This window comes from Toxotes jaculatrix, chromosome 22 (genome assembly GCF_017976425.1).
Source record: "Toxotes jaculatrix isolate fToxJac2 chromosome 22, fToxJac2.pri, whole genome shotgun sequence".
Classification (NCBI taxonomy): Eukaryota; Metazoa; Chordata; class Actinopteri; family Toxotidae; genus Toxotes; species Toxotes jaculatrix.
In genome coordinates this window covers 12868489-12895738 of record NC_054415.1, presented here as the reverse complement: position 1 = coordinate 12895738, position 27250 = coordinate 12868489, and the positions used below count along the sequence as shown (strand labels likewise).

The 27250-nt window shown below is 41.2% G+C and overlaps 1 protein-coding gene across 1 annotated transcript in view; it reads right to left on the bottom strand.

Moving 5' to 3' along the window:
• Positions 1–267: 267 nt before the first annotated feature.
• The window catches only part of LOC121176079 (synapsin-3-like), a 78311-nt gene continuing 51328 nt past the window's right edge, over positions 268–27250 (bottom strand). Inside the window, exons 7-14 of the mRNA XM_041030044.1 lie at positions 11776–11838; positions 7767–7909; positions 7174–7248; positions 6826–6928; positions 1895–2026; positions 1401–1419; positions 1147–1303; positions 268–931 (exon numbers count right to left, since the gene is read on the bottom strand). Coding sequence (XP_040885978.1) covers positions 808–931; positions 1147–1303; positions 1401–1419; positions 1895–2026; positions 6826–6928; positions 7174–7248; positions 7767–7909; positions 11776–11838 — 816 coding nt within the window. The 3' untranslated portion in view covers positions 268–807. The remainder of the gene's footprint in view (positions 932–1146; positions 1304–1400; positions 1420–1894; positions 2027–6825; positions 6929–7173; positions 7249–7766; positions 7910–11775; positions 11839–27250) is intronic.

Genomic DNA, 27250 nt, shown 5'->3' with positions numbered 1-27250 from the left:
AACAGCTTCAGATAAGAATATTGCTGTAGACATCTGCAAACAGTTTGGAAGCTGAGTGTCAATTAAAATCGTGAAAATAAATTTAAATACATATATAAATAAATTAAACATGGACGGGTAACAAACAGTTTCACTGGTTAGACAAACAAATGCAGAATAACGACTATATACCAAGCAATACCAGCTAGATTATGAATATTTACTGTAATTATTTACCACTAGAAAGGCCAAACATTCATTAGCTGACTGCTGAACATTATGGGAATTCACATATTTGTATTGATCCTTTTTCAACTCCACTTCTGCTTGAAACACACCAAATTACAGCATCGACTTTGCTTAAAAACGTCTCAGTCCTTTAACATGAACCCGGCAGTGCTGTTGAATAAAAACACAAGGAATTATGGGTATAAGGAGACAGTTGCCGTAACATATAGGGAAAAATTAAGTGATACTAACGTGGACCTAGTGTATATATATTCTTAACTGGCATGAACAGCAAAGAGGAAACAGACAAGATCATCAAGCAGAGTAAAAGTTTGAGAAATTTGAGTGGAGTTTGGTTTGATGTCAACTTTTATAAATCTGAAGGCATCAGTCATCACCTTGGTGACCTTCATCTAAGACTCTGAAAACCTGTTGGCCTTTCTAGTGATAAATGTATTGTTGATTTGAACATGGAGAAGGAAAGAGAAAGAACAGGAAGCTGAGGCCCAGAGGAGGAAAGAGATTCCATAACAGATTAACCAGTCAGTTTTTTTTTCACACCTGACGACTGACAGGAGGAGGAAGCTTCTGGGGAGGTTTTTAGTCGGAGAAGAGGCTGGCGAAGGACTGTCGGAGGCTGCGGATGGTCTCAGCTTTGGCCTCGTCGTCAGTCAGACTTCCTCGTAACGTCTCTGTGAAGGTGTTGGTCAGTGATTGGGATTTGCTGTGCAGTAAAAGGAAGAATAGTTTAGTTAACATTTGGAGTCAATGAGCAGAGATGAAAGTTTTGATGCAAAGAAAAAACCTAATCCTGAATATAACCTTTACTTTAGCAATGTTCATTTTCTAACCTTAATACATAAAACAAAGTTACCGGCATCAATATCTAATACTCACTCATACTGGTGTGATATCAGTGGATCTTTAGTCTGGACTCACTTTAGCTGTGGTGACTGTTTCTGAGCTCCAGGCCCAGAGGAGGCGGGGATGGGACCGGGCTGGAAGGCCTGGCTGGGCGAGGTGGTGGCTGACCGGGCTCGCTGAGGCGACCCCTGTGCTGACGGGGATGGAGAAGCGGAAGCAGAGCGGTGTCCTCCTGCAGCAGATAGACACACATTACATGTACATTCATTATTTTACTGTGCTACATCACTGCAGAAGCGAACTGTTGTAGGAATGAAGCCTTTTCCTACCTCGTCTGGGCTGTGTGGTCTGGTCATATAGAAGGAGGCAGAGAAAAATAAAGTGAAATAAAGGTTTAAAAAGTTAACCATGTATTTTAAAGGCCATGCTGTTACTTGTACAACTGCAAGTTCTTCAACTGTATTTCATTAATAAAATCTGTGAGGGAGCATCATGGTGGTTGATAACTTTGGGAATTTCAGTATAGTGTGCAGTAATGGTATTAATACAACAACAACAGCAGTAGTAGTATGATCATTGTTAATACAAGTGAAAATATGAGGTGCATATTGTAGTTGCAGTAGAGGCATCATTACCTGTAATTACAGAAAAAGTAACAGTCATTGCAAAAGTAAAAACAGTGTCTAGTAAAATTAGTATCACTATTAGCAGTGTTTATAGTTACATAGTAGAAGAAGTAGGACAAACAGTGCTATTGACAACAGTACTGCTAAAGTATCAGTAGTGGTTATGTGAAGGTGATGTGTATGTAGCAGTGTTGTACCTTGACAGAGGAAGGCTGAGGTGTGGAAACTCCCAGCAGCACCTGGGCCATCTTGTTGATGACCAGATCTGTGATCAGCTGTTTATCTTCCTCCACATGTTCACCAATCAGAGGCATGGAGCTGTCCATCACCTACAGAGACAGGAAAAAAAAAGGACTCTTCAGGCCGTGCAAACGTTATCATTCCTCCACTAGATGGCAGTATTGTATCTGTTATCATGAAGATCAGATGTGTTCAGACCCCAGATGATGTCAGAGATAATGGACTTAGTGGTATTTTGCCAGCAGTGATGAGTCATTTTACAGAGATCACATATACAACAGCGTTCCCCACAGTAAGCTACACAACACTCTGATGGCCTTAAATACAATTTATTGCCAGATGCACTAAGTATGACACTTGCTTTTCTGGCTGTTCCCATGCACTCCCATACTCCTCAGAAAGTTGTACCTTGTCCTGGATCTGTCATACCACGCACTCCAATGACGCTGCTGCAGGGTAGTTTAGTAGGTTTTTATCACTGGGTTGAGACCCTGTAGAAGGTTAGCAGAGGAAAGTTTTTCTCCCATGTTTGCTTTTTGTTCTTTTAAAGTCCTCATACCTCTTCAGCCTATCAGCCTCTCTGATAATAAATCACATGAATCAAGTAAAAGGAGAAACTTAAATGGTTTTCTCTGCATGTGCAGCCTTAGATGAGGTATTGCTACATGAGGTATTTAGGGTCTCATGAGACAAAAATGTTGAAAGTCACTGACCTATTCTCTATTTAAACCTGAATATAAAGTGAAACGGTACATTTCAGCTCATATCTTATCTTATAAACTGCTATTTTTCTGTGCCACCCTCTGCTGGGCAAAAAGGAACCAAAATTAGAATTTCCACTGAGCAGTAGATAAAATGTGACTCCATCTGTAAATATTATGTTGCCCTGGGCATGACTTGGAAGGGCACAGACCACATCCATTGCCACACAAATAATTAACCTCAAAGAAAAAAAAAAAAAACAACAACTTTCCCACCACGAGCTCACGTGCACGTACACGTGTGCTGAGGAACCACAGAGCACACGGGGCTCGGAGACCCGCTGTCCTCCTCCCTCAACACCAAAACAAACAGCAGCAGAGGAGTGTGGCTGCTGGTACTGCTGGTTTGGATGCAGATGCCTGGAGTGGTAGATGAGGCTGTTGCACCGCGCCCCAGCCACAGACTGTAAACACAGCGCAGGGCACGCATGCATGTGCTGATCCTCTCACACACAGTGTAAGCCAAGCAGAGCCCAATCATGTGGCGCAGAGAGAGTGCAGAACAAACACAGCAGCAGCTCACAACACGGGTTTCCCCCCTCTCTGTGGTTGAAGTTGTTTTTATTAGTGGCATCGGCTAAATTAAATTTGAAATACTTTATTCGTCTCTCAAGAGCAATTCAAACATGAAATCACACAAATCCAAGTCTCAATCAGGTCTCCTGATGTTAAATCCTGTCTCAACATCATGTTTCGTGTGGAAACACTGCAACGCAGCAAGGAAAATTCAGTTCTTTAATAGATTATTTCATGCTTTCTTGAACATAATGAGTCCAAGGAACCTGGAGTGTTGAAAAATAAAAAGAAACATTTGAAATCCACACCGTGTTTTCATGTGCAAGATTGTTTCAGAGTAATTTGAGATCTCACTTGTTGGGTTCATAGTGTTCTGCACAGAACCACATACCCATACCAGAGAACCCTTTAAAGCCCTTCTTTTTCTGTGTGTAGCCAGCTCCTTGGCTAGGATTTGGCGGCGAGGTGGGGCGTGGCACGGTGTCTTGGCCAGTTGAGTCATTACCACAGGGGACTGAGCACAGGCCTGGCAAACGACCGCCAGGCTCCACTTCAAACGGCGTGTGGTGGCAAGCAGAGCCGGGATCCACCCTGCTGATTTATTAGGACACAGAGTCATCGAGCTGGAGACTGGAGCTGCCACCGGCCTTTTCAGGCAGTGGAACATAGAGGTGTTATTCTGCACTTTTATTGAGCTGCACAGTGTTCTGTCTGTACCCGGCCGTACGGGAAAGTTCTGACAGTACAACATGATGTGAAATGTGCTCATTGAAAATTACGGTTCAGTCGCGGTACAGGGATGGGCAGAGGGTGGCGTTTTCCTGGTAAAACAAATTGAGCTTTAAGATAGCAGTGTTTGTACTCCTCCCTCTTAATGATTTTTATGGTTCACTCAAAGTTTAAAGAATTATGTGAGTTTATCTGATTCGATTTGCTGTGTGTCCTTAAACTCTAAACTCTGGCAGTGAGTGAAATCATGTCATTTCATGTTGTGTGTTGTCTCAGTAACATATTATCACTTTTTGCTTATATAATGTGTCAATAACATGCCAACAAAAAAATGCATGTTCATTCCTAATTTAATCACAAAGCGACTAATTTCCTTCCTGCCAGGTGTCAAAATGTCACTGTGTCATGTCCTGTCATGTGACTGTAGCTGAGATGTGCTGTCGTATTGAATGGGCGTTGCTATGATATGTGACATCTTTCAGGGCTGGTCTGGATTACAATGTGACATCTGCCATGTATTATCACAAATCATATTCTGATACACAAAACCAGTGGTGAAAGAAGTACTGAGATCTTTTACTTCAGTAGTACTAGCAATACTGCAGTATAAAAATACTCTATTACAAGTAAAACTCCTGCATTCATAAGTAGAAAGTACAAATTTGTTATAAGCAAAATGTGCTTGAAGTATCACAAGTAAATATAGATGTGTGTCACCACGTCAATGTCAAGTTTCTGTTGTCATGTCACTTTGTCATGTTGTACTCTACTGTCAGGTCATTTGACATGACAGTAGAGTAACAGTAGAGTTAGGCTGTGCTTGCTGTGTCATGATGTTGTGGGTTATCATGTCACTGTCATTCTCCACTGTCTGTACACTTTTCCAGCGAAGTGCCAAACCTGGAGCTTGCTTCATGCAGTAAACTGTTAATGAAGTTCCTGTGAGCAGCTCATTACTTTTCATTAGGGAGCGGTGTCATGGCTGATGTCTTTGTCTGGAACAAAAAACAGATTCCCACAGTGATGGACCGGCAGCTCTTCCTTGTCGCCGTTAATTAAATTCCATCATGCTGAAGGGCTAGAGACAGCGAGACAGAGTGGACGAGGAGGAGGAAGTGCAGCTCGTCGGGGAACATTGTTACTCGACTGTGTCACTGGCTTCTCTGTCCAAACAGTCCAGCTCTGAGACTACACATCTCTGGGGAGCTGGTAGAGATTTCCTGAGATAGTCTGAGTTTAAAAAAAGGGTCTTATTTTCTCACTGCTGACTTCACCCAGCTCGCAGACAGAGAGAGGTGTGATGTCATGCTCTCAGCCTAAAAATGGCCATGTCAGACGTCGCACACCGGCCTGTTTCCTAAGATTTGAAGATGCAGGAGGCCGCTCTCAAAACAAAACTGATTACAGATAATACATTTTATCTTCTGCTTTTCTCCTGGGTATAATCCTGAAAGGAAAATTCTCCCACATTTCATCCTTTTATATCAGCATCCTCAGTCACTGATTTCCTGTTTTCCAAAGACCCCCATGTAGCATGACTGAGCCTGCCTTTTAACTGTTTTTTTAATGTGCCAATGGTGAAGAGACAGCAATAGTGATAGAAAATAATAATAGAGTGAGTCATGCCCCCTATTCAAATCCTCAAATCAAAACCTTATTTGTTGCTGTATTGCATTCCAGTCATTGTTCGGCTCCTGTAGGTGTAGAAAATTACTTTTTCCATTATGATTTCCTTTTGTTGAATACTCAGGGCAAAACAGCACCTCTAAAAAGAAGCTTTTGCTCTTCTTTCTGAGGGCTGATACCTTCATTACCAAAGAAAGACTGATACCAAAAGCTAATGTCTTTATCTCTGTTATGAAACAGTTTAAAATATCATGAAATATTATATTGTTTTTTTATAGTGACATATTATGTGACATATTATCACCACCTTATTCATCTGGAGTAGTGTTTTTGGCCACCTGAAGAACGCCAGTCCAATATTCACTCTCCGTTTAGCTCTGTTTTAGTTTTCACTAGATCCAGAGGGAAATATCTGCATCTTCAGCTGCTAAATGTTCTACTGTGCCCACTAAGTAGTTGCTAATTTTGTTTGTGTTCCGTTTGGTCCTGGGCAGGTAGTGTACGATGGGTTTATCAGAGCTCTTGCGCTGAAAAAAGCTTCCTGAAGTTGATGAGAACAGTGAAATTGCAGCCCGTGAATCCAAAACAATGTCCTCAAAGATGTTAAAAGACCTCATAGAATTAAGGGAGACCTACAAAGCTGGGTCATAATAATTTGTTACTTCCAACAACCACATTACATATAGTCAGTTGAGCCACTGGTGTCTAAAATATTGATTAGAGTATGTGTGGCTGTGGTGGGAGTTGAATTGTGAATTGTGTTGCCGCCATGTTCAAACTCTTGGTTGTGTCAGGTCACGCAACAGCAATTTTATTTGCCTACAAACTACAAGTGCAAAGCCAAACTTTACCAATGGACTGAAACAAACAGGCTGTGTTAGGAGATGCAGTGAGTCAACGGTTGACTCCTGATGTTGTTTTCATTCTGCTGCCTGTGTTTGGTCTACAGACTAATCATTCTTTCAAGTCTCCGATGATCATGTGCAATCAAGTCTGGCAACACCCTTCCCTGTTGACTTTCACCACGATGTGAAAATATATTATCAGCAGGGAAGGAGACTGATGGTGGCCCGTGCTTTACCGTGAAAGCTGGTCAGCGGGTCACTGGTTGGGGTTCTTAAACACACCGAGAGAGCAAAACACTAGGATATCTTCCTGAGAGCAAGTCACAGCCCCTTTTCCTTGAAACGGTTTCTTTAACTCACCACTGTCTAACCTCAGATTTGGGTTGGGGCTTATACTGAAAACAAACTAACCTCGATGATATAGTCGTTGCCATCTTTTCCATGGACTGCCTTCACTGCACAGATGTCTAGGCCACCAAACATCTCAGCACAGGAGTCCACCCACAGCCGATATCTGGAACACATTGGCACAAATAACGATATTACCGATTACCGAATTAAATACCTAGTATACTCTGAAGAGATCATGGGGGTGAGCTTCACAGGACTCAAATAAAACTGGGAAAACAAAGTATAATACTCTTTTTTAGGATATTTACATTGTCAAAGAAACTTAGCAAAAAGACAGATGTCTCTGAAGGTATGAAGTGTGCAAAAGAGATGTTTGCATTTTCCCATCATATCAGTGAGTCAGCTCACCGGTCGGTCATTGCGATCTGTTCCAACATGGCAGAACCTGTGTTGGCCTTCCAGTTCCCAGAAATGGATGTTCTCCTGAAAAATGAAAGAAAACCAGATAAAATCAGGAAATTAGTCAGTCAGTTAGAACGCTACAGCACTCCACCATGAGTTAGTCACTCACAAACGTTTTCTTGTATGGCTGAACAGAAAACCTCAACTATTGTCAGCTCATTAGTGATGATGATTGCCATCCACACCTACATTATTGTGTCAGAGACATTTGCTCTGTTACATCTGTTTCTCTGCTTTTGGTCAAATAATTGTTTAGATACAGAGATTTGAAAGTTAAGAGGGTGTTGACTCATATTCTTTGTTGCTATATGTTTGGCTGAGTTTACAGAAAAAAAGGGCTCTTGCTTCCAAATGAGTGTGAGGGTCAGAGGAAGGGACTGGGTGTGACTGTGGGAGTGCAGTTGCTGAACAGTGCCTGGAAAAGAACAATTCTTATTGTTTTATTACTTACTTGCTACTTGTTGAACCCTACACACTTCTCTTAGACTTTGTAGGAACTACTGTCAAGTGTAAGATGCTGGTGGTGTGAAACCTCTTACATGTAAGCCTTGTAGTTGTTGCCGATCTTCTGAATGCGGATATCATACTTGGATTGGACGTAGGGCTCGGTGGTGGCGTAGGTCCCGGCCAGAGCCACCACGCTGGTAATGTCCTGGAAGTCCTGTTGGTTTTCAACTTTGATCTGTGGGAGAGAAGACGCATGTTAGTGAGTGGCTAATTACAAAGCGAGCCGTCAAAGCTGGCAGTGGCTGCTTAGAATCCCACAGGAATTTCACACTTGTACAGAGGAGGGATAATAAACGGTCCCTGGATGGAAACATTGCCAAAGGCAGCTTTGAACTACATCACTTCACTCCCATCAAGTGATTAGCCTGCAGACTGTAGACACAGACTGAGGGGAAATGACGCAAAGGCAACCCATCAACACGAAACATGGCTGTTACATAAAACTCAAAGGTATTTTTCACTTAAACAGTTAGATAGTTAGGTAACAATGAGGTCATCGTATCATAGGAAAGGAAGAGAATAAATGAGACCTGCATTTATTTCTATCTACACTCTACAGTGATACAGAAGCTTTCATTACCTTTTCACTGCAGTTTCCAGGGATCACCTGTGATTCAAACAGCCTTACTCTGATGTCTTCTTCTTTGGATTTTCAGTGGATGATGTTTCTGCAGGTGCTGCTCTTTTCTCTGTCTTACTCAGCTACTTTGACACAGATTTATGAGGTGTATTCTCTCAGGTCATGGGAAACGGGACATCTTGGCAGAGAAACTCTTTAATCAGCAGCCATAGTGTTTGGTGGAATGTCAGAGCTCAGTGTCTAAGATGTAAAATGATTGAGTCCAGAGCTTCCACTCACTCATCACGATCCCTCTCACTGGTATCATCACAGCTCTGCACAGATGAAGTTGCAGGAACGGTGATGTGTCATCAGGAAAAAAGACAAAACTCTTTGTTTTGCTCTTGTGAGTTTAAACATGTTTAAGTAAGTTATGTCCACACCACAGTTATATGTAAGCTACATGACTCAGGGTCTGATTTTGTAGAACAAAGGGATAAAATCTGAAACCGAGCTCAACTTTCATCTACATGTGACAATTTGTGAGGTCTTAGCAAACAGTTTAATGCCATGTTTATAAGGTTTTAGGTTTAGTGAACTTTCTCACACAAACAAATCCTAAAAACCGCTGAAAAAGAAATACAAATTGTTCGGGTGGTACAAAGAAATCCCGAGGAGCCTTTAAAATGATGCAGTCCTCGCCAAAAACGAACAAGAGAACTGACAACAGGAAAACAAATAAAGCAAAACTGAGTAAGAGTGAGAATGGTACCAAAACCATAAAAGTAGGTTTAAATGTTTAAAAGGCAGCTTTGATGGTTAATGTGGTCCAATAAAAAATATTGGCACTTTGATGGGCAATAACACGAATACGCTTGTTGAAACCAACATATGAAGCTGTTCTAGTGCAACTGGATCCATTCATCTCTCAAATGAGCTCAGGAGGCAGACAAGCAAATATCCTGACTTCAGATCTCTTCAGATGAAAAGTTTAAATTTAAAAACAGTTTGTGTTAAAGCACACTGTTGTCACTGCGTTAGTTTATTGTTATTTTGAACAAAACAGTGTTTAAATCTTATGTGTATCTTTGTTTTTTGTCATATTAATGAATGACATAAAGGTATGTGTATGTACTCTGAAGTTATGTTAAAAGTGTGCACTCAGGTCATTTCTTTCATACTGTGTGTGTTGGTAACACTTTCACTGGAACACTGAGGCCAAGCACTGAACCATGCCTGTTTACAGTGAGCGGGCAAAGGCTGAAACAACAAAATTCACTGAATGGAGGGAAGTGACTCACAGATCACATCATGGCCCCAGAGGTAGAACCTGGTAGCCAGCAGCAGCTCCAGCCTTGAGCTGTGAGCATCCAGAGTATTACGCAATTCCTATGAGTAACTAAACAAACCGTAACGATGCAAATAGAAAGTAAAAAGGTAAACTGGCGAAACACTGGCATGGAGATGAAGAACTGTTCCCGGTGGAAAAACTCATGTCTCACTGGTCAGAGTCCAGACTGAATGACGAACTTGCTAGAACACAGAACCTGACTGGTCTACAAAGATGTCACGTGGAAACTGCATGGAAAGTTTTCTGCTACTGTTGGGTCAGTAATGTTTGTCAAATGAAAGAGGCTCAACGAGTAGACACATTCAGTTCATATAGTCTAGTAAGATGTGAATATACAAACATGATTCATGTCCAGTTAATAATAAAACCTCAGCACTTTGTACATTACATATATTTGCATGCCATAGCAAGGAGGACTCTGAAGTCCTTGGGGCACAGATGTAGCTCATGTTTTCTGCAAAGGGAGACTATATCAGACTTTTGCTGATAAAGCCACATTTTAATTTCCTTTGATTTACTTCCTTAAACGTTTATTATCATTAGTACATGACTGTGCAAATGATAAATGAATTTTTGTTTTACTTCTGTGATAACACGACTGAAATGTTTATCCTGACATGATAAAACATAGTGTAACAGTAGCACAGTTAGAGATGAGTCATAAAGTCTGTGAACTGACAGAGGACTATCTATTGTTCGCTAACAATAATAACATTAGTCAACATAAGCTACTGGTCATACCAGACCATGTAAAGCTGTGGCAGCAGAATTCCTGAATGCATCAAATTGAGTGAGGGTGTGTATTTAATTATTCACATATTTGTATTTATATAGCTAGCTTCTGAGCTCAACATTTTATATTTTTAAGAGGAAAGTTCTTTGTTGTAACTTTGTTTTGAAAGTACAGTGCCCTCTTCCTGAAATTCAGCTGATTTATGTCCAAATTCAACCTGATGGCTCACAGTGGAAAATGCCATGTAGGATGTCACAGTTTTCTCATTTATCTGTACTATACTAACTTCAATAGCTCAAAATTAATGCAGTAATGATCTAAAGTTCTACATGTAGCACTATGTAGCTATGATTGATATATTATTACGGGTAATAGTTTGTGTTTGGTTAAGTAAATGTGGTATTGGAAAGCTAGAAATGCCTAAATCAATGTCTGTGTTTCACTTACAAAAGCAGGTTTCTGTCAAAAGCAAACAAAACAGCAATGACCTAAATCCCACATATCCCTGTCCGTTCTCAGAGCTCTGTGAGGTCTGAGGGGTTAAATGAGGTCCTGCTCTACAAGGGCCTGCCAAGTTCCCCTGGAGCCTTATGGGAAATTCTATAGCATGTCTGGCTCCTGAACAGGAAACCAAGCCCATCCAGACAGACATATAGGAAGTGCCTGCCCCTGTGAATCCAAATGACAAGTGTTTGGGAGAATAAGCCTTTCTAAGTCTTTCTTATAACTGTGCTGATTATGTAACCACATCTTCAAATACATGAATGACAATGTATAAATGCTCCGCACTATTCACCGAGCATTATGTAATCAACAGAGATGGTAGACATCAGTCTGTAGTTATTTCCTTGCAGCAATCATGTTAGATTGTCTGAAGTTGTTAGTCAGCCAGCCAGCAAAAGTATAACTATCAGTACACTGTACTCAGGCGTTATCAGTGGTGTGTGTCTGTCTGTGTGCACCTCTGCCTTTGTAGAAATCAGATGTCTGCTCGGTGAGAGTAAACCCAGGAACACACTTCTCACTCGCCTGATTATAACAGTGATTTGGCCATCATGACTGATTTTAAAGATCATGGAGAGACGTACAAAGTAAGACCCACGGGGGATTTAGGTTTCTGATGTCTTGGCTCCCGTTTGAACCTCAGACCAGTCAAAGCTGTCCAGATAATATCACACGTTTGATTTGCATGACTGGAATTTAGACAAATCTGAGTGTGATCCTGTAATCTGAGCGAGTAAAGGTGGAAATCTGAACTCGTGAGCTTTACTTCAAAAGTCAGTTGTAATACGAGTGACGCAGACGCTTTTCACTATCAGAAATCTTCTAGGGTCTTCCTGGCTTAAGACTAAGAGAAAAAAAAACACCTGATATATATTCAGTTTTTCATTCACTCACCTTTCCCATTCCAGCGTGGGCATGTCCCATCTTGACCACCACGGGGTAGGAAGGAGTTGTAACCTGCAGACAAGGACAACAGCAGATTATTAGCTGGTGTAATAACCTCAGACTTCCTCTACCTGGGTGGGTGTGGTGGAGTTTGTATTTGATTTCTTGGCACTAAAATAGCATTCCAATACAAAGTGAGTTATACTGAGTGCAAAAGTAGAAAAAAAAATGCAATTCCCTGACCACCAACACGGAGGTCAAAGGTTAAATATTCAGTATATTTACATTTTCTGTTTAAACCTAAAAAAAACCCCCCTAAAATTAGCTGATTTTTTTTGGCTGCTTGGAACAAGCTGTAAACACAGTCACCCTGTAAAATGGATATGGCAAACTTAGCTGAAAACTGCCTGCTGTGTGAAAGCAAACAAACTGAAGCAAAACAGTAAAGCTGTGGTCCATAAAAAACCAAAACAATGAGACGTTAGATGCCACAACGCTTTTTCAGAGGTGAGGGAAACTGCAAAGTCAGGTGCTAATTTTCCGTGGGTTTCCAAACGTAAAATATTGTATACAGCAGCTTTAAATAAAATGTCAAGGTGCAGGAGGAAAAAAGAAAAGGGATATAAATGGGCTTTAAGTCTCCCTTAAGGCCGAAGGATGCTCAGGGATTGTTGATGCCAACACTTCGGGAAAAGGATGTCACACTAAGTAAGGATATTCAGAACTGTACTCTGTGTTCTAAATATACAATAAGACAGACGTCTCAATGTGGTAAACGCCACACTGAGACGCAACCAAAAGCGGAAAACTATTTCTCTTGCAACTAGTTCGTATGTGTACATGAAGCGTCCAGAACCGTATCCTTGTAAAAGAAATGCTCTGATGCCACACCACTGAACTTAAAGCTGTCCAGTTTAGGAAGCATGAGCTGGAGACGGAAGAATTTGGGGCTTATTACACAAAAGAGCGAGGTTCTGGGAAGCTGGGTGGAAGACCACAGCTCACTGGGATGGGTCTGGACAAACCCGACCGACCGCAAACATGCTATTTCTTACAGCATAGCGCTGAAGTGGATGAAACATCAACAGATTACATCAAACCTCCCTGTGGTTTAAACGCTCCTTGATAAATCTACTGATATGATTGTAAATGGGATGTTTTCTAAAGACCTTTCACTACTTAAACAACAGGCCCTTTTATCAAGTTTACAGTAATGGATAAAGAAGTACTTTAGTGATTTTTATTGAGGTTTAAATGCATATACTGTATATAATCATCCAAACTATGTATGAAGGTCAGCAGTCGAACATTTCAAGAATGTTCTAGAAATTCAGAACACATTTGTGCATCCTACAGTTTCATAAAAGCAAGTAGATATAAGAATCCACAAGTTTACAGTGATTATCTCTGAGGGCACCTCCAGGTGAAGCACACAATTTAATAAATACAGAAACAGAAGATGTTCAGGCCAGAGGCACAAGGCCAGCTCACGAACGGAGACGTTCAGACGTGCAAGCAGGAAGGGAACGCCTAAGCAGCTGCTATCACTTCATCCAAACGCTCCCTGACATTGACAGGGCTACACATCCTAATGTTGCTGTCAGCTTGTTTTGTGCAGAGCCTTAAACAGACATGGAGCTGCCTGAGGGTGTGTGAAGGCGGCTTCTGTTGACAGGTTCTAACAGTACAGCCTTGGCCGACACACGGCCAAGATAAAGTGCACTCTAATTGTCTCCATTATCACTTCTCAAGTGCCAGAATACAGAAGGGAGTGGAGATCAAGACTTTGCAATGATGTACTGTTTGAATGAATCATTTAGTAGAGTGATGACAATAATGTGCAAATAACACACATAAGATGATAAATTTGTTCTTCTGCAATGGCTTAAATGGTCATCAGGGCTCTTCATGAGCTGATAAACTGAAGTGTGTTTTAACTATGATACAAATCATACAAGTGACTATATTTTCTCCTAAAGTTGGGGGACTACCTTCATTGTCCTCTTTAGTTGTTGAAGCTTAGGCAGAAGTTTATCCTGGTCCAACTTCATGTGTCATTAGAAACACATGAAATCTGCTCCTTCCTTAAATTCTTACATCGGGATCACAACCTATGTCTTACAATGTTTTACAAAAAGTAGGACATGAAGCTGGTCACACGTTCAAAACTTGTACAGCTTTTACATGTGTGCGCCACATGATGATTGATAAGATGCCTGAGGTTTAGCAAGTATCTGAGGGGAGTCGAGCCGTAACGCAGTGTGGACGTCTGTCTGCTGGAAAGAGTGTTTTGGGTGGAAGGGGCCGTAGCCACCCACTCTGTCTGGACATGTTCCTTCCAGCCATTCCCATCAGCAGGGCAATGACGGCATAACTAAACATGTCGGGGGGTTGAGCTGACCACATCCTCTGCCCCGATGTAACTGGAGCATCAGACGACGACGTGCGCTTGCTGTTGTCTTCTGACTGATTCACATGCCACAAAAATGCACTGTCACTTTAACTGAGATTACACAATCAGGAAAAGAGAACAGAAACATTTGACTGTCTCAGTTCAAAAGCATTTACTGTTCATTACATGCAATATATGTAAGCCACAAAGTAATCACTAATATTTTGACACCTTATCCAGGTAGTATGCAGCTTTGTTCTGGCTGTTCTAAAGTTTGGTCACACTAGAAAGTGACACAGGTAATTTCATTATTCAGAAATATGTTCGTGTCAGAACGGCTGTCTTAGCTTCTTTCTGTTTTGTCTGGACTATGGCCTTTACCCCCCACTAACATTTAGTTATTTACAGATTTTTTTTTTTACAGAATTAGTTTGATGTGATGGTGTTCAGTCTTTATTTTTGACCTGTATGTTGTAACTTTTGCTTTGGCTTTATCATTAGAAAAGTTTTAGGTTTTAGTATTTTCATAGACTATTCTTTGAGACTTTCATTTTGAGTCTGTTATGTAAATAACTTATTATTTCACTTCACTTTGTGTATTTCTCTGTCGGAGCCTCTGTCCATAAAAGAAAGCAGAGTTAGAAAACATTTAGTGTCACTGCTGTGATCTGTGGCTGGAGCCTTCCCCTCAGACATGAGGTATGAGGGAGGCTATTTTATGGGAAGAGTCTTTATTTTACAGTGATTGATTTTCTTTATGAGATTGTTTAATAAGACAAGATTCTGTCCTTTAAAAAAGCCTTGGTGGCCATTAGCTTCCGTGAGCTCTCAGATGTGGAACTTTTGGTTTAAAACTTCAGCTTTCTGTTTCACTGCAGCTGCATAAGCACCACTCGTCCCCCTTTTGTTCCCAGCTGGAATCTGTAAAAGGCATCCAGTGTGGTAAAGACGTTAAGAAGTCACATGCTAAAAAAGCTAATTATATGGTGGGTGATTTCACCAGTCTAGGTTTTATTTTGTAACACAGGCTCACTTCATTTACAGTAAATGTGCCAGACGGCCAGGCCTGGCATATAATGGAAATACTTCAGGGAAGCCCATCCACTCCCACATACATCCCCTCCCTCTGGCTATATATGCAAAACTTGTTGTAAGTGAATCACGCAGGACTGTTAAGATCAGTATGTAATGTGAATCATGCTTCCCTTCCTTCAAAACACCTCCATGTCACATTCCAGTCCCAAAAACCTCCATCTGCAGGTGACTGGAAATTTCCAAATCCCACTGAGCACGTTTAAAATATGAGGGGACCCTGAGAGCAGGGCTGCATCCTCTGGTGTTTCTAGGTGAAGTCCTTCAGACTCACAAATAAAACAATCACTCACAAATTAATGTATCCCTACTATACACTGGCTGAAAACCGATGGCCCCTGATTAAACAATTGTTTGAAAATTTGAATTTGTATAGAAAATAAAATAATGTAAAACTCCTCTTAAGCATTAAACACAAAGCCAAGCAAATATAGGTCACACACTATACCCAATGAAAAGCTTGTAGAGAGTGGTGCAGAGCTTCAGTTGCTGAGCAAAGGGAGTTAAATCTCTCTTTGGGGGCACATGTACTATCCAACAAAACACATGGTGCATCCATCCTGCGTTTATGATCTCTTAATTTTTATTATGGCCGCTCAAATCTGCCACATCAAGGAGAAGACATGAGGCGCAATGGTTTGGGCAGACGACGAGAGCAGGGGACCCCGACCCAGAATCCTTTTCAAGAGTCCGACCGCAGTGGGACCAAAGACAGCCTGCCCACATCAAAACCTGCCTGTGGATTAAGTGAGCCACAAGAGACCAGTAATGTTTATCATGCAAGTCCCTGCTAAGTTACTGACTGAATTCATGCACCTGACAGGAATGGGTACAGATGTCTTTGAAGGTGCTGCATATTAACGTTTGAGTTGTTTCACATGAAGGCAGGAGTGTAACCTTTCACTTTGGAGCAGTACAAAGGAGATATAGTAGGTGGAAATAAAGATTTATGAGAATAAAAATCCCTGTAAAGACATACTTTATACTGTGATGATGTGTACAGCCAGTTTCTGTATTGAGCTAAGCCAACTATCACCTGGCTCTCCCTTTATTTTTAGAGTACAGACTTAAGAGTGGTAGTCTTTTCATCTAATTCAGCAAGAAAGTAAAAGCATATTCAAAATTTCTTCTTTAGTCAGAAATAAACAGGATAATATTACGAAAACTTAAGTTTCAGATTTTAATTTAATTTCAGATACCACTTTTCACACATCTCCTACCTTCCTTACACCATATTGTGGAAACCTACTGCATCTTTTACTGCTCAGATCAATACAAGGGATTGGCCCTTATCTAGAATGAATTATAATTGATATTGTCTTGTTTGTAGTATTTATTTAAATGAAAACTTAGAAATGTATAGTTGTCAATTTGTATATAGGAGAAACTGAAATATGTTTGAAATGAATAAGACACCACAAGACTAAATTTCCCAGACCGTAAACCCTCAAAAGACATTTTACATGTCCCCAGTGACATAAGCATGACACATGCAGTAGTTCCTGGATACGCTCCCACAACACATATTTATGGGTTGCCATGGTAACCTAATGGGCTAGCATCTGCCCAAAACTACGACTAACAGTAGATACCCATTGTGCTAAAGTGTGTACTATAAAAGCAGTATAATTGGGCATGGTAATTATTGTTGTGGAATTTAAGCTCATCTGGCTTCCATTAGGGTCCGTCCTGGTGTATTTTCATGAGTGAGACAGCTGTCTGGAAAACACAACTTGTGTCTGAGAATGGAAGTTTCCAGGGCGGACGCTTCCTGACAACACCGAGGTGCTGATGGAGAAGTGACAGCGATGGTCGGTGGCATCTTCTGGTGGTCAAGAAACCTGCTTTTTCATCACAACTCGCTAAGTGCCTGGGAGCGGAAGAAATGCACAGCATCTGTCTTTCTCTACAGATAAAAGACTCCAGCTTTACTCAGTGCACCCAAAGGCTATGAATAATGTTTCCAGCCGATGGAACAGCCCTTTGTATAATTTAATAATCAACAACACTTTCAAATTAACAGATGTACTTTTTTGTTCAGTTCTGTTGCTAATACACACAGCGATTCGATCTATAGCAAGTCACCAAAACTTTCATGTAAGTGAGTAACTGAGATTGAGATTAAGTAAAAAGGCATCTGCAAAGAGTTTGCTTTCGATTACAGTAAGTTGAGTCACTTTTAAATCGCAAAGGCAGCAGCTGCAAATCAGAAACGGTTACCGTTTGTCTCATTCTGAAGGTTTCAGACTACAGACTGTTAAACCGACTGAAAAAAAAAGGCTGGCAATATCTGCTTATTAAATCAAAACCAATATCATTCAAAACCAAATCAACAAATAGTGGCGCCTACAGCCAGAATCCTCAATTTACTGCATAAATATTGGATATTAGGCCAGCGTTTGATTCTGTGGCCAGATATGGTTCCCCAGTGCTTGTCTTTCATGTGCTTTTGATTTAATTAAGAATTTTTTTTAGCCATGATAGCGGCATGGCTCCAGGGATGACAATGTCAGTCTGCCTGTTTGTTGACCAGTCAGCTGGTCCACACTGAAATACCTATTACCAAGTAACTGTTGGATGGATTGGCATGAAATTTTGTACAGACATTCATTAATCATTAATTTGTCCAGGCCTTTGGTTTATGACCAAAAGTACTGTTTTCATTGACCTCAGCTATACTTAGCAGGCTAACACACAGACGTGTGGTGAGCATTTTGACATTAAACATGTCAAACATCAGCATGAGTTTAAGAGCATGTGATAGAGACAGCAGCAGTCACACTGAAGGTTTACAGAAGAAATGGCTTTTTAGATGCATGTTATTTGAGCCTTTCTCCAGCACATGTCTACACCATGGGTCATCTCCACCATATTTAGAAACTTGTAGGACAAAACACAAGCAGCCCAAGTACACCATTCACCACTGTTGTCCTCGTCTTCTTCACATGGTGTTCCCATAGCCCAGACTTGTAGTTACGTTTTGACGTGGACGGTGCAGCTCTGTGGCAGCTATGTGTCACGCCATAACACCTTGAAGCACAACTACAAATCCCTCTTTATACTTTCTTCAAGAATATAAAGACAAAAAGTGCTCTCATGGGGGTGCTGCTTGTAATGTCTCAGTGATCTCACAGGTGGGTAATATTACAGATGGTTAACCAATACGTTTTAATAACAGAACACAGCCACTACTTGAGTCCAGTCCATTCCTTTAAATAAACACAGATTTGTTTGAAAGTCGGTGTTAAGTACATGTCCAGACTGTACTAAAGAGGAGCTATTTAAGTCCAGTTTCTCTGTGGTCGTGGTGTAATAGGGACCTGGACAGGCCTTATTAGCACTAATCAATTCACTAACCTACATTCCTGCTTCAGAAGAAGAAGGACAGACGGGCCTCAGGCTAGCCAATCCTGCAAAAATCATCAACGCTGTGCCACATTCCTCTGAGTCTAAAAGGAAAAGCAATGTTTCTTTCCCACTTTCCAGAGTCTCCTGCAGTATTAGGTCTCGGAAAAGGCTGAGCAGAAATGAGGTGGCCGTGTGCAGTTTTGGATTCCCTGTCTCATGGAATCGTTCCGACAGTCGTTTCAGCTTAGTGATGCCGGCGAAAACAATCACAGATCCAAACCTGCATCTGTGAGCGACGTGGACGGATACATGGGCACACAAACAGAGCAGAACAGAACAGAATGTTGACTTATGAGGTCAAATTGATTTTTCATAACACTATAGAGTTAGCACTAAGGAAATTTGTACACACACAGGGAGGTCAGAGGTCAGGGTCTCACACTGTTAGCAGTTCTCACCCTCCATGAAAGCCACTCAGCTGCCGTAGAACAATTCTGCCTTTCTGTAATTATGCGTTTTCCAAGTAAATGTCTTCACGGTCTCTTTCCTTGAATAATTTCATCCTCCATAATGTCCTGCCCAAGTATCCTGTTTCCACACAAAATAAATTAAATGAAGGAAGCTGGATGCTCTAAATGTGCAGCATCCTTGGAATATTCAGGATATAAAGCAGATGTTAGTCTGGATCTGATAGAGCAGATGGACCGGTGCTTTAACTACCATAACACCAGGCTTTACTCAGTGGTTCGCCACAGTTCCATACAGCATTGTCAAGACAATTACAGCTTGCCAACACGTAAATTAAAGTTAGTATCGAGTTAGTTTCTAAAGTAGCAACAGGCAGAGTGACAGGTGCAAATGTTCAAACAGTAAAATCATTGGGTTTACTTCACCTGAACAGCGGTTTTCAAACTGGGTGGGGGTCAACGCAGGGTCATAAAAAAATACCATGAATATCAATATAAATACTTTTTGACATTAGAGAAGACAGGGGTGTCAGGGGAAAGAAGAGGTGTTTTTGTATCAGTTTAGTCTGAGAGGGGCCTGTAGAGTGAGAAAAAGAAAACTGTGAGAGGTCAGGAGGAGACGCAGAGTATTAAACTAGACAGTGCAACAGGTGCAAACACATAAGCGGCAGGATTTCTCAAAAAGACATGGCTGAAATAGATAACGCTGATACACGCACTCAAAAGTCACTCCATGTTTCCTGCCCTGTGCTTCTGATAAGACTCAGTAAATGAAGGGATACACGAGTCAAGAGGAGTCAGCAACTTTTTTTCTGACAGCAGAGGAAGAAAAGGCAGGCTTCTGCAGAGTGCAAACCAGGGCTCAGCCCAAATGTCATCACCACCACTGTTTTCAATTAAGACACAGTACATAGGGAGGAGAGTGGAGGAACATCAAGGAGGAAGATGTTTTGGAACAGCTGGATGTGGCAAACCTAGTCTGTATTTATACCGGCTGTGCAAGCAGAAGGAATGGGTGGTACTCTGTAACACACTGCAGCAATGACTAAAGTACACTTAGTTATAACAAATAACTTGAACGCAATCAGGCTGTACAATCCTTTAAATATATTTTAATAACTGTTCAGTAATTTATCAATCCCATCTGGATTTTAACCAAAGTTCACATGGTGTTAATCATGGCGGTTGGCTGATGGCTGATTTTTAGAGAATACTAGTACTAATACTCATTTGTACAATTTGTGCAAGGATGAACTGTACAAAATCTAAAGTGGAACAGACTAATAGCCACAGAGTTTGGCACATTAACGTATATTATATTAATATTACAGTCTATTGTTGAAATGCCCTCAAAGATTTTAGGATTACCTGTAGTAGATATTTACTTCTGTGGTGTAAACATAGAAGAATGTAATGCCTATAAGAAAATGGTTTGGAATTTGATTCAAAAAATTACTTACATTTTTGGCCCATGCAAATACCTAATGTTATATATTGGGTATCTAGACAATTGTTGCTCCTGTGCTTTGCGATTTAGGAGTTATAGGCCATCATGTTAAAACTTTAAATGCTTTATAAATGGCCACACTGTGATCCTACCCATGATAAAAAAAAATTAATCTGTTCTTCCTTGGTCCTAGATCTAACAATGAACCATATCTTGCTGGAATGTGGACATGATATACGCACCGCATCATACCATACACAGAAGGGATTCACCTAAAAAACACAGCTTTTATATAATTTCAGGGGAATTTGCATTAGATCAACAGTTCTCATTTCTAAATGGGATTCAGATTCACCTCCAGGACAAACAAAGGAACAAACACAGCAGAGGGTCGACTGTTTGTGATATGACTCAAAAACTGGAAGAGATCCCCTTAACAGAGACGCTGTTATTGTAGGTTTTCTAAACACCATTATGAATTTCTTCACAGCTAAAAAAATAATTGCGTAATGTGACTGTGTTTCCATACTGTGCAGAAATGTTTGTATAGAGTCCCATGTCTGCTTAATGGGGGATTCCAGCCATAAAAATAAATGTGGGATGACTTACCTCCTGCTGTGGTTTGTACAGCAAGTCATGGTCAGCTATGGTCAACAAAACCCCAGACCCTCTGGTCTCAGCCAGGGGAAGGTTCATCACTACCCACAGAAAGACTGAGCCATCCAAAAGACTTACTGTTAAAGGGAGTTCTCCCAACAACAGAAAAATAAATATTGGTGACAACCCAGCAAATACAGACACATGATGTCAGCAAAAATGTTCTAGTGATCTAAAACTGTGGCTCCTAACCTGAGAGTCGATGCCCCCCAAGAGATCCCGACATAAATCTAAGGAGACACAAGATAATTAAAATAAGGATAAGAGAGAAAAACATAGTTATTTTGTTACGCAAAATTCATTTTTTCTCCAAGTTCTTTTTCACTTTGTCCTAAACTGACAACTGGCTGAGCACGGTGTCCACCATAACCTGCTTTAACGAACTTGAACATACGTCTTACAAATGCTGCTTTATTTTATGTCATAATTCATCACTCACTGATTGTTTTGGTGACTGCTGAAATGTTTAATGATAAACTCATTTCTGTGGCATTATTCACATCCCACACAAACACTAAAACATTACTATTCTTAAAATAATAGCTCTTCTTCAAGCAAAAGGTCAGATGTCTCATTCTAAAAACAGTAACTCATTAATGGCCTTCGTTTCCTGTCAATCATCAGGGGTAGATAATACAGATCTGAAATGGTTTTGGAATGAAACTACATATGCATGAGAACAAGGGAAGAACTGACAGGGGTGTCCTGACAGTGTGATATCATTTCTAAATTTAAACTTAACTGAGTCCCTCCGGTGACGTCAGCATCCTGTGGACCCTCTGTTAACACTCTTGACCTCTGACCTGCTGATGACTCACTCGACCATCTTCCCTAAATTAACTTTCTCCCACACACACCTTCCCTCCGCTGCTTGGATTTCTGGGAAACACTGGCTTTTTACAGTTTTCTGAGCGGAAGACAATTTACTGAGTGATCCAGATAAACTCTGCTTGAGGCGGTTAAGAGGACACACTACTTACAAAAACAATACTTAAGAAAGTAAAACACATGGATTTTATGGGGAAGCAATGTGGGTAAACACACTTCTCAGTTTGTGCTCCTTTCGCAAAATATTTAGTATGTGCTAGTAGTTCTCTGATAAATATATTGTGCTTACAATTTACATCTTTTTAAGAGCCCATCACTGCTGATGCACTGCATTCCTGGAGACAAACTGTGAGACAAAATCTGTAAATGTCAACCTCCTCCATTGTTTGAGACAGGAGGAAACCCGCCTGCTCTTCCCTCAGCCTGTCCATCTTAGTATATGTTCAACTTTATTACACATTTTGTCAGTGCCAGTTTTCATACATAAAATGGATTCCTCCTGTTTTTTCCTTTTTTCAAAAAAAAAAAAAAAAATATATATAGTTGAACTGTTTGCTTTGACACCACTTATGGTAAGTCAAGAGCACAAACCTTTCCACTCTGACATCTACATTTAATTTTTATGTTTATTTTCTTAAAAATGTCACAGATTGTTGCTACGATGACCTAGTTTGGGAGCAATTTTGCAAGTGAACAGAATTATATGACCAAACCAAACAGCCATTTTTTCTTTTTTCACTGAACTCAGCATCAGACTGAGTTTAGGCATTCTCTCAGCCTTAAGGAATTCCTCAAAGCTATTTCCATGCTGTCAAATGCCCATGTTTATGGTTAAGCCTGGTGTCTCATTGTCTCATGCAGTAATACAACATAGTCATTTTGTGGGGTTTCCTGACCGCACACACACCAAATATGTACAGTAGAGTACAGCAGGGGACCCTGCGTCTGAGCAGCGAGCGCTGTGGTTGCACTTGGCCCGTCTGAGTAGGAAGTTACTGACCGTTCATCATATTTTATTGCAGGGGGAGTCCCATTGTGAGAGGGATCATGGGTCATGGCCATGTTTGTGTTTCCTTCTCTGATGCCTTAACTCCACATCAGATGATAGACACGCTGGAGTTGGAAACCAGTGAACATCTGCTGAAATGTTCAGAGGAGTGGACAAACTGAACGGCTGATGAAGGTGCCACCAGGCTTTCATATCACTTCCTGTTCAGCTGGGAGGGTCAAACAACCAAATAACCAATATCTCACTGTACTGACAGCTGTCAGATACTGAGCTTCAAGTATATTTGAAACAGTTCAGCCTAAAACCAACAAAGATACGGTACCTAATCTCAAGTCTTGCTGTTTTGGTTGGACCTCATTTTGGCAGGTCTGGTAAACTGACTGCATGCTACCTGTCCAGCACCTAACAGCACACAGATATAGTCAGCAACTAGCTGGTGAACAAACATTTAGCAGCTAAAGTGCCAGATATTTCCCTCAGGAGTAGGTGGAGACCAAAGAGGAGCGAAAAGTAGAATTAATATTGGACATTTGTTGAGAGGCCGAACATACAACTCTAAATCAAGGCTCATGTTGCTCTGTGTCCAACTTTATAAGGTGACAATATGTCAATGTTGTGTTCACAGCTTGTTTTGCTGCCCACAAATGCTTGAAAAACAACAGCAAACAACAAATAAAAAAAATAATTAATTTGTTCTTATATACCAGAGTGGAACCTTTATCGTACATACACTGAAAAGTGTGATAAGCATTTCAATGGGATAAGTATCAACCTTCTGGGAAAATGATGTGTTGATCACATCATGTAATATCACCATCTTACCCACAATCACGTTAAAAAACAAACAAACAAAAAAAAAACTTTTCCATTCCATCAGTGGACTACAGGTGTTTCCTTTCTATCAAAGCAGCCACCCAAGAAACTGGACAGAGATCCATCGCCAAACCACAAGATCCCAAACTCTCCTGACGACCTGAGAACTGAGGCCAGTGCTCTTTGCAGCTAGGAAACATCCAATTACTCTTTTCCTCCTGTGACACAACTTTCAGTACCCGTACTCCTCGCAGCACAGAGCTGCAGAGCAGGGGTCATCCTGTCTGTCCCACTTAACTTGAATGGCATGTGGGCTGTGCAACAGGGCCGGGTGAGTTGGGACTGGATGCTCTCCCTTGGCGACCATCGCTCCCGGCAGTGCTATCTTTTCAAGTTTCGCCTCTTCCTGTGTCTCTTTAGCGGCTCGTCAGTCGGATGAAAGGTATTTCCTCTGAATCACCGCTCTGTTCTCTTTTGTCAGCCCAGAACCACGCAGGCCTTAAAGACCTCCAGTATACAATGCTGTTGTCTGCTCCCCCGGCAGCTGGCCAGCCTCAAAACAGCCCTTTTTCTATAATTGGACTTTTTCAAATAAAATGCACTTCACTCTGCATTATGCTTACAGTATGTTGGCCTAGTTTGGCGACATCATTTCCAGAGGGATTTTTTTTTCTTTTAGTTGTGTGGATCAAGTCATAGTGACAAGCTGTGAAAGACACACAACTACAATATTCTGGGGGCTCTCCTCTGTTTTATCTTGTCCCATTTCTGATAGTAAAGTTAAAGTAGAGCATGCAGTTTTGCATATAAGCGGCCCACAATTTTACTGCTCTAGCTAATGTTACAAGAAAGGGATTGAGGGGAAGCTGCAGCAGAGCCACAACCTCAGCTACCCCCTCCTCACCATGCCTTCCTGTGGCACCACAAGGCTGGGGCATGACAGCCATTGCTCCTCCCACCAGCAGACAACATTCGCTCGCCCCTAGAGAACAGCACCACCAGCAGAAGGTGGACGAATTAGGGACGCCCCTGAGCTTGCAATGACTTCAGGCCTGTGGCTTTAACGTCACTTGTCATGAAGACCATTCAGAAGTTGGTCCTACAGCACCTTAGGCCCCTGGTACACAAGTGCCTGGACCCGCTGCAGTTTGCAAATCAGGGTGACATCGGTGTGGAGGATGTCACAATCTACCTGCTTCATGGGGCTTTCACACACCTGGGGAAGCCACACAGCACTGTGAGGATCATGCTCTTTGACTTCTCCATGACACAGAGATCGTCTAAAGGAAAGGACAGGGCAGACTGTTCTTCCTAATGAGGTGCAGGTCTTTCAGTGTTCTGCACTAGGCTGCTACAGATGTTCTACCACTCTGCCGTGTTATCCTCTTTGCTGTGGTGTGCTGGGGAGGCGGCACTGTTGGTGGTGCCAACAAACTGGGCAAGACCGAGCTCTGTGGTGGGGATGGAGCTGGACAGTGTGGAGGCAGTGACAGAGAAGAGGATGAGAAGGAGCACGATCAGCCACAGACTCATCCAGCCACGTGCCTCAAAGCGCTTAGGGGGCTCAGTCGTGCCATCAGCCATCAGACTCCACGACGCCACAGCACCCAGTACCTCCTACCTCCTCTGAGTGAGACTCACAACCATACACCACTCACAGCCAAACTGTCACCACCACAGATACTGCACAAAACAAGAATGTTGCAAATGTATAAAAACACAGATCTATTTTACTGTATCTTTTATTCCCGTTTTATCTTATTTTATTGTTTTGAAACACAGAGGGAGATATCATCTATCTCGGTGAGGTCTAAACTATCCTGCGAGGACAGCTGCAAGCCAAGACACATTGATCCCATACATATGGCTAGCAGCTCTCTTTATTCCACTCTTAAAGGAAAACTCACCTTCATATACTCTTACACATAATAAATCAGGTTTTGAGACTCTCCAAGAAATGTTTTGCAACGAAATGTTGCACTTTAGTTTGCCTTTATATCTGCCTCATAAACTTAAACATCATGACATCCTTCATTTTCACGAAGGCCTGTTGACACCTAGATTAATTTGCTGTCTTCTGTCCAGATTATAGAGAGCATAAATGGATAGAATAGCAAGAGAAAGATGGCAAAAGTTACACTTCACTTTTGGCTCTTTAACACAAAATTTGACCAGCTAATGGTACTAGATGAAAGTTTTCTTGGCAACCTACAGACATGGACCAAGTGACAGACTGATATTGCTAAGAGCTGCACAGAAAGCTGGTGAGAAAAGGCCTGCTCTGTTGTTGAATTAAAACTGGACCGTCTGGAGTCAGTTGTGGAGGATGAGGGATAAAATATAAAGACCATCTGGGCAACCCACGTTTACTGTAATGAAAGTGCACGTCACCCACTGCAGCAGAGTGGAGTGTTAACGAGTTGTAAATATTTCTGGGACAACAGTGGAGGTCTACAGCACAGGGGAAAAAGACATGTCAGACTTTATCTACACAGATAGTCGTTATTAGTAGGATCAATTCATTGTTGTTTTTGGTCTTTTCCTAGGATTAATAAGAACAACATAAAAATATCACCAGCCTTATCCTTCAACGCAGTCTATGCATTAATATATTCCCTTATTAGGTTAATTGCTTTTCTTGGCCTGGTTCAAGTTGTTATCTTTGGGACATATGCTTGGAATGCAGGGCTGTCTTACCTCTTTATGTATGAGTGAAGTCATATGTAATATTTCCTAAGTGAATCCCTCCTTTCACCCACCCGCCTGCGACTTCCCGTGACTCTTTCTGTTTTCATTGCCTCTTTTGGGCATAAAACAATCTAAATCCACCTGTCACGCATGCCAATCCACTGTCTAAGTAAGGAATGTGACAAATCTGTTGATACAGACCTTAGGTTGGGGGCTGAAATAATACCTGACTGAGCATTATCAATGGTTAACTACAGCTATGCAGCCAATATGTTTCCGCTCATGTCCACTGGAACCGTTAGAGCCATCCAACTTGCTCTGGACCTTCAGATTAGACCTTTCCTCTGATAAAACATGATGATGACGACGAATTTCCACAGATGGTAAATGTCTTGTTATTCTTATCTTCTGGACCGAAACCAGAAATGCGTGAATGTGTTATACCTGAATGCACTGCTGAACAAACACTGTCTTATTTTCTCAATGTGAGTCTGCACCATGGGTGAAAGGTGAATGGAAACTATTATTAAAAAAAAAATACATCTTGTTATATTATGACATTAGCTCAAGTTAATCCTTCTATCTGATTAAGGACCCAATAAAAGACTTCATTTTCTAAATATGAAATTAATGAGAAAAGCAGCTACCTCTTCCAACTATTCCTATGAAATTAAACTCACTTTTAAAAGAGAAATTTGAAGCACACGCTTATCAATGCCATGCTAAGAGGAAAATAAAGTCTA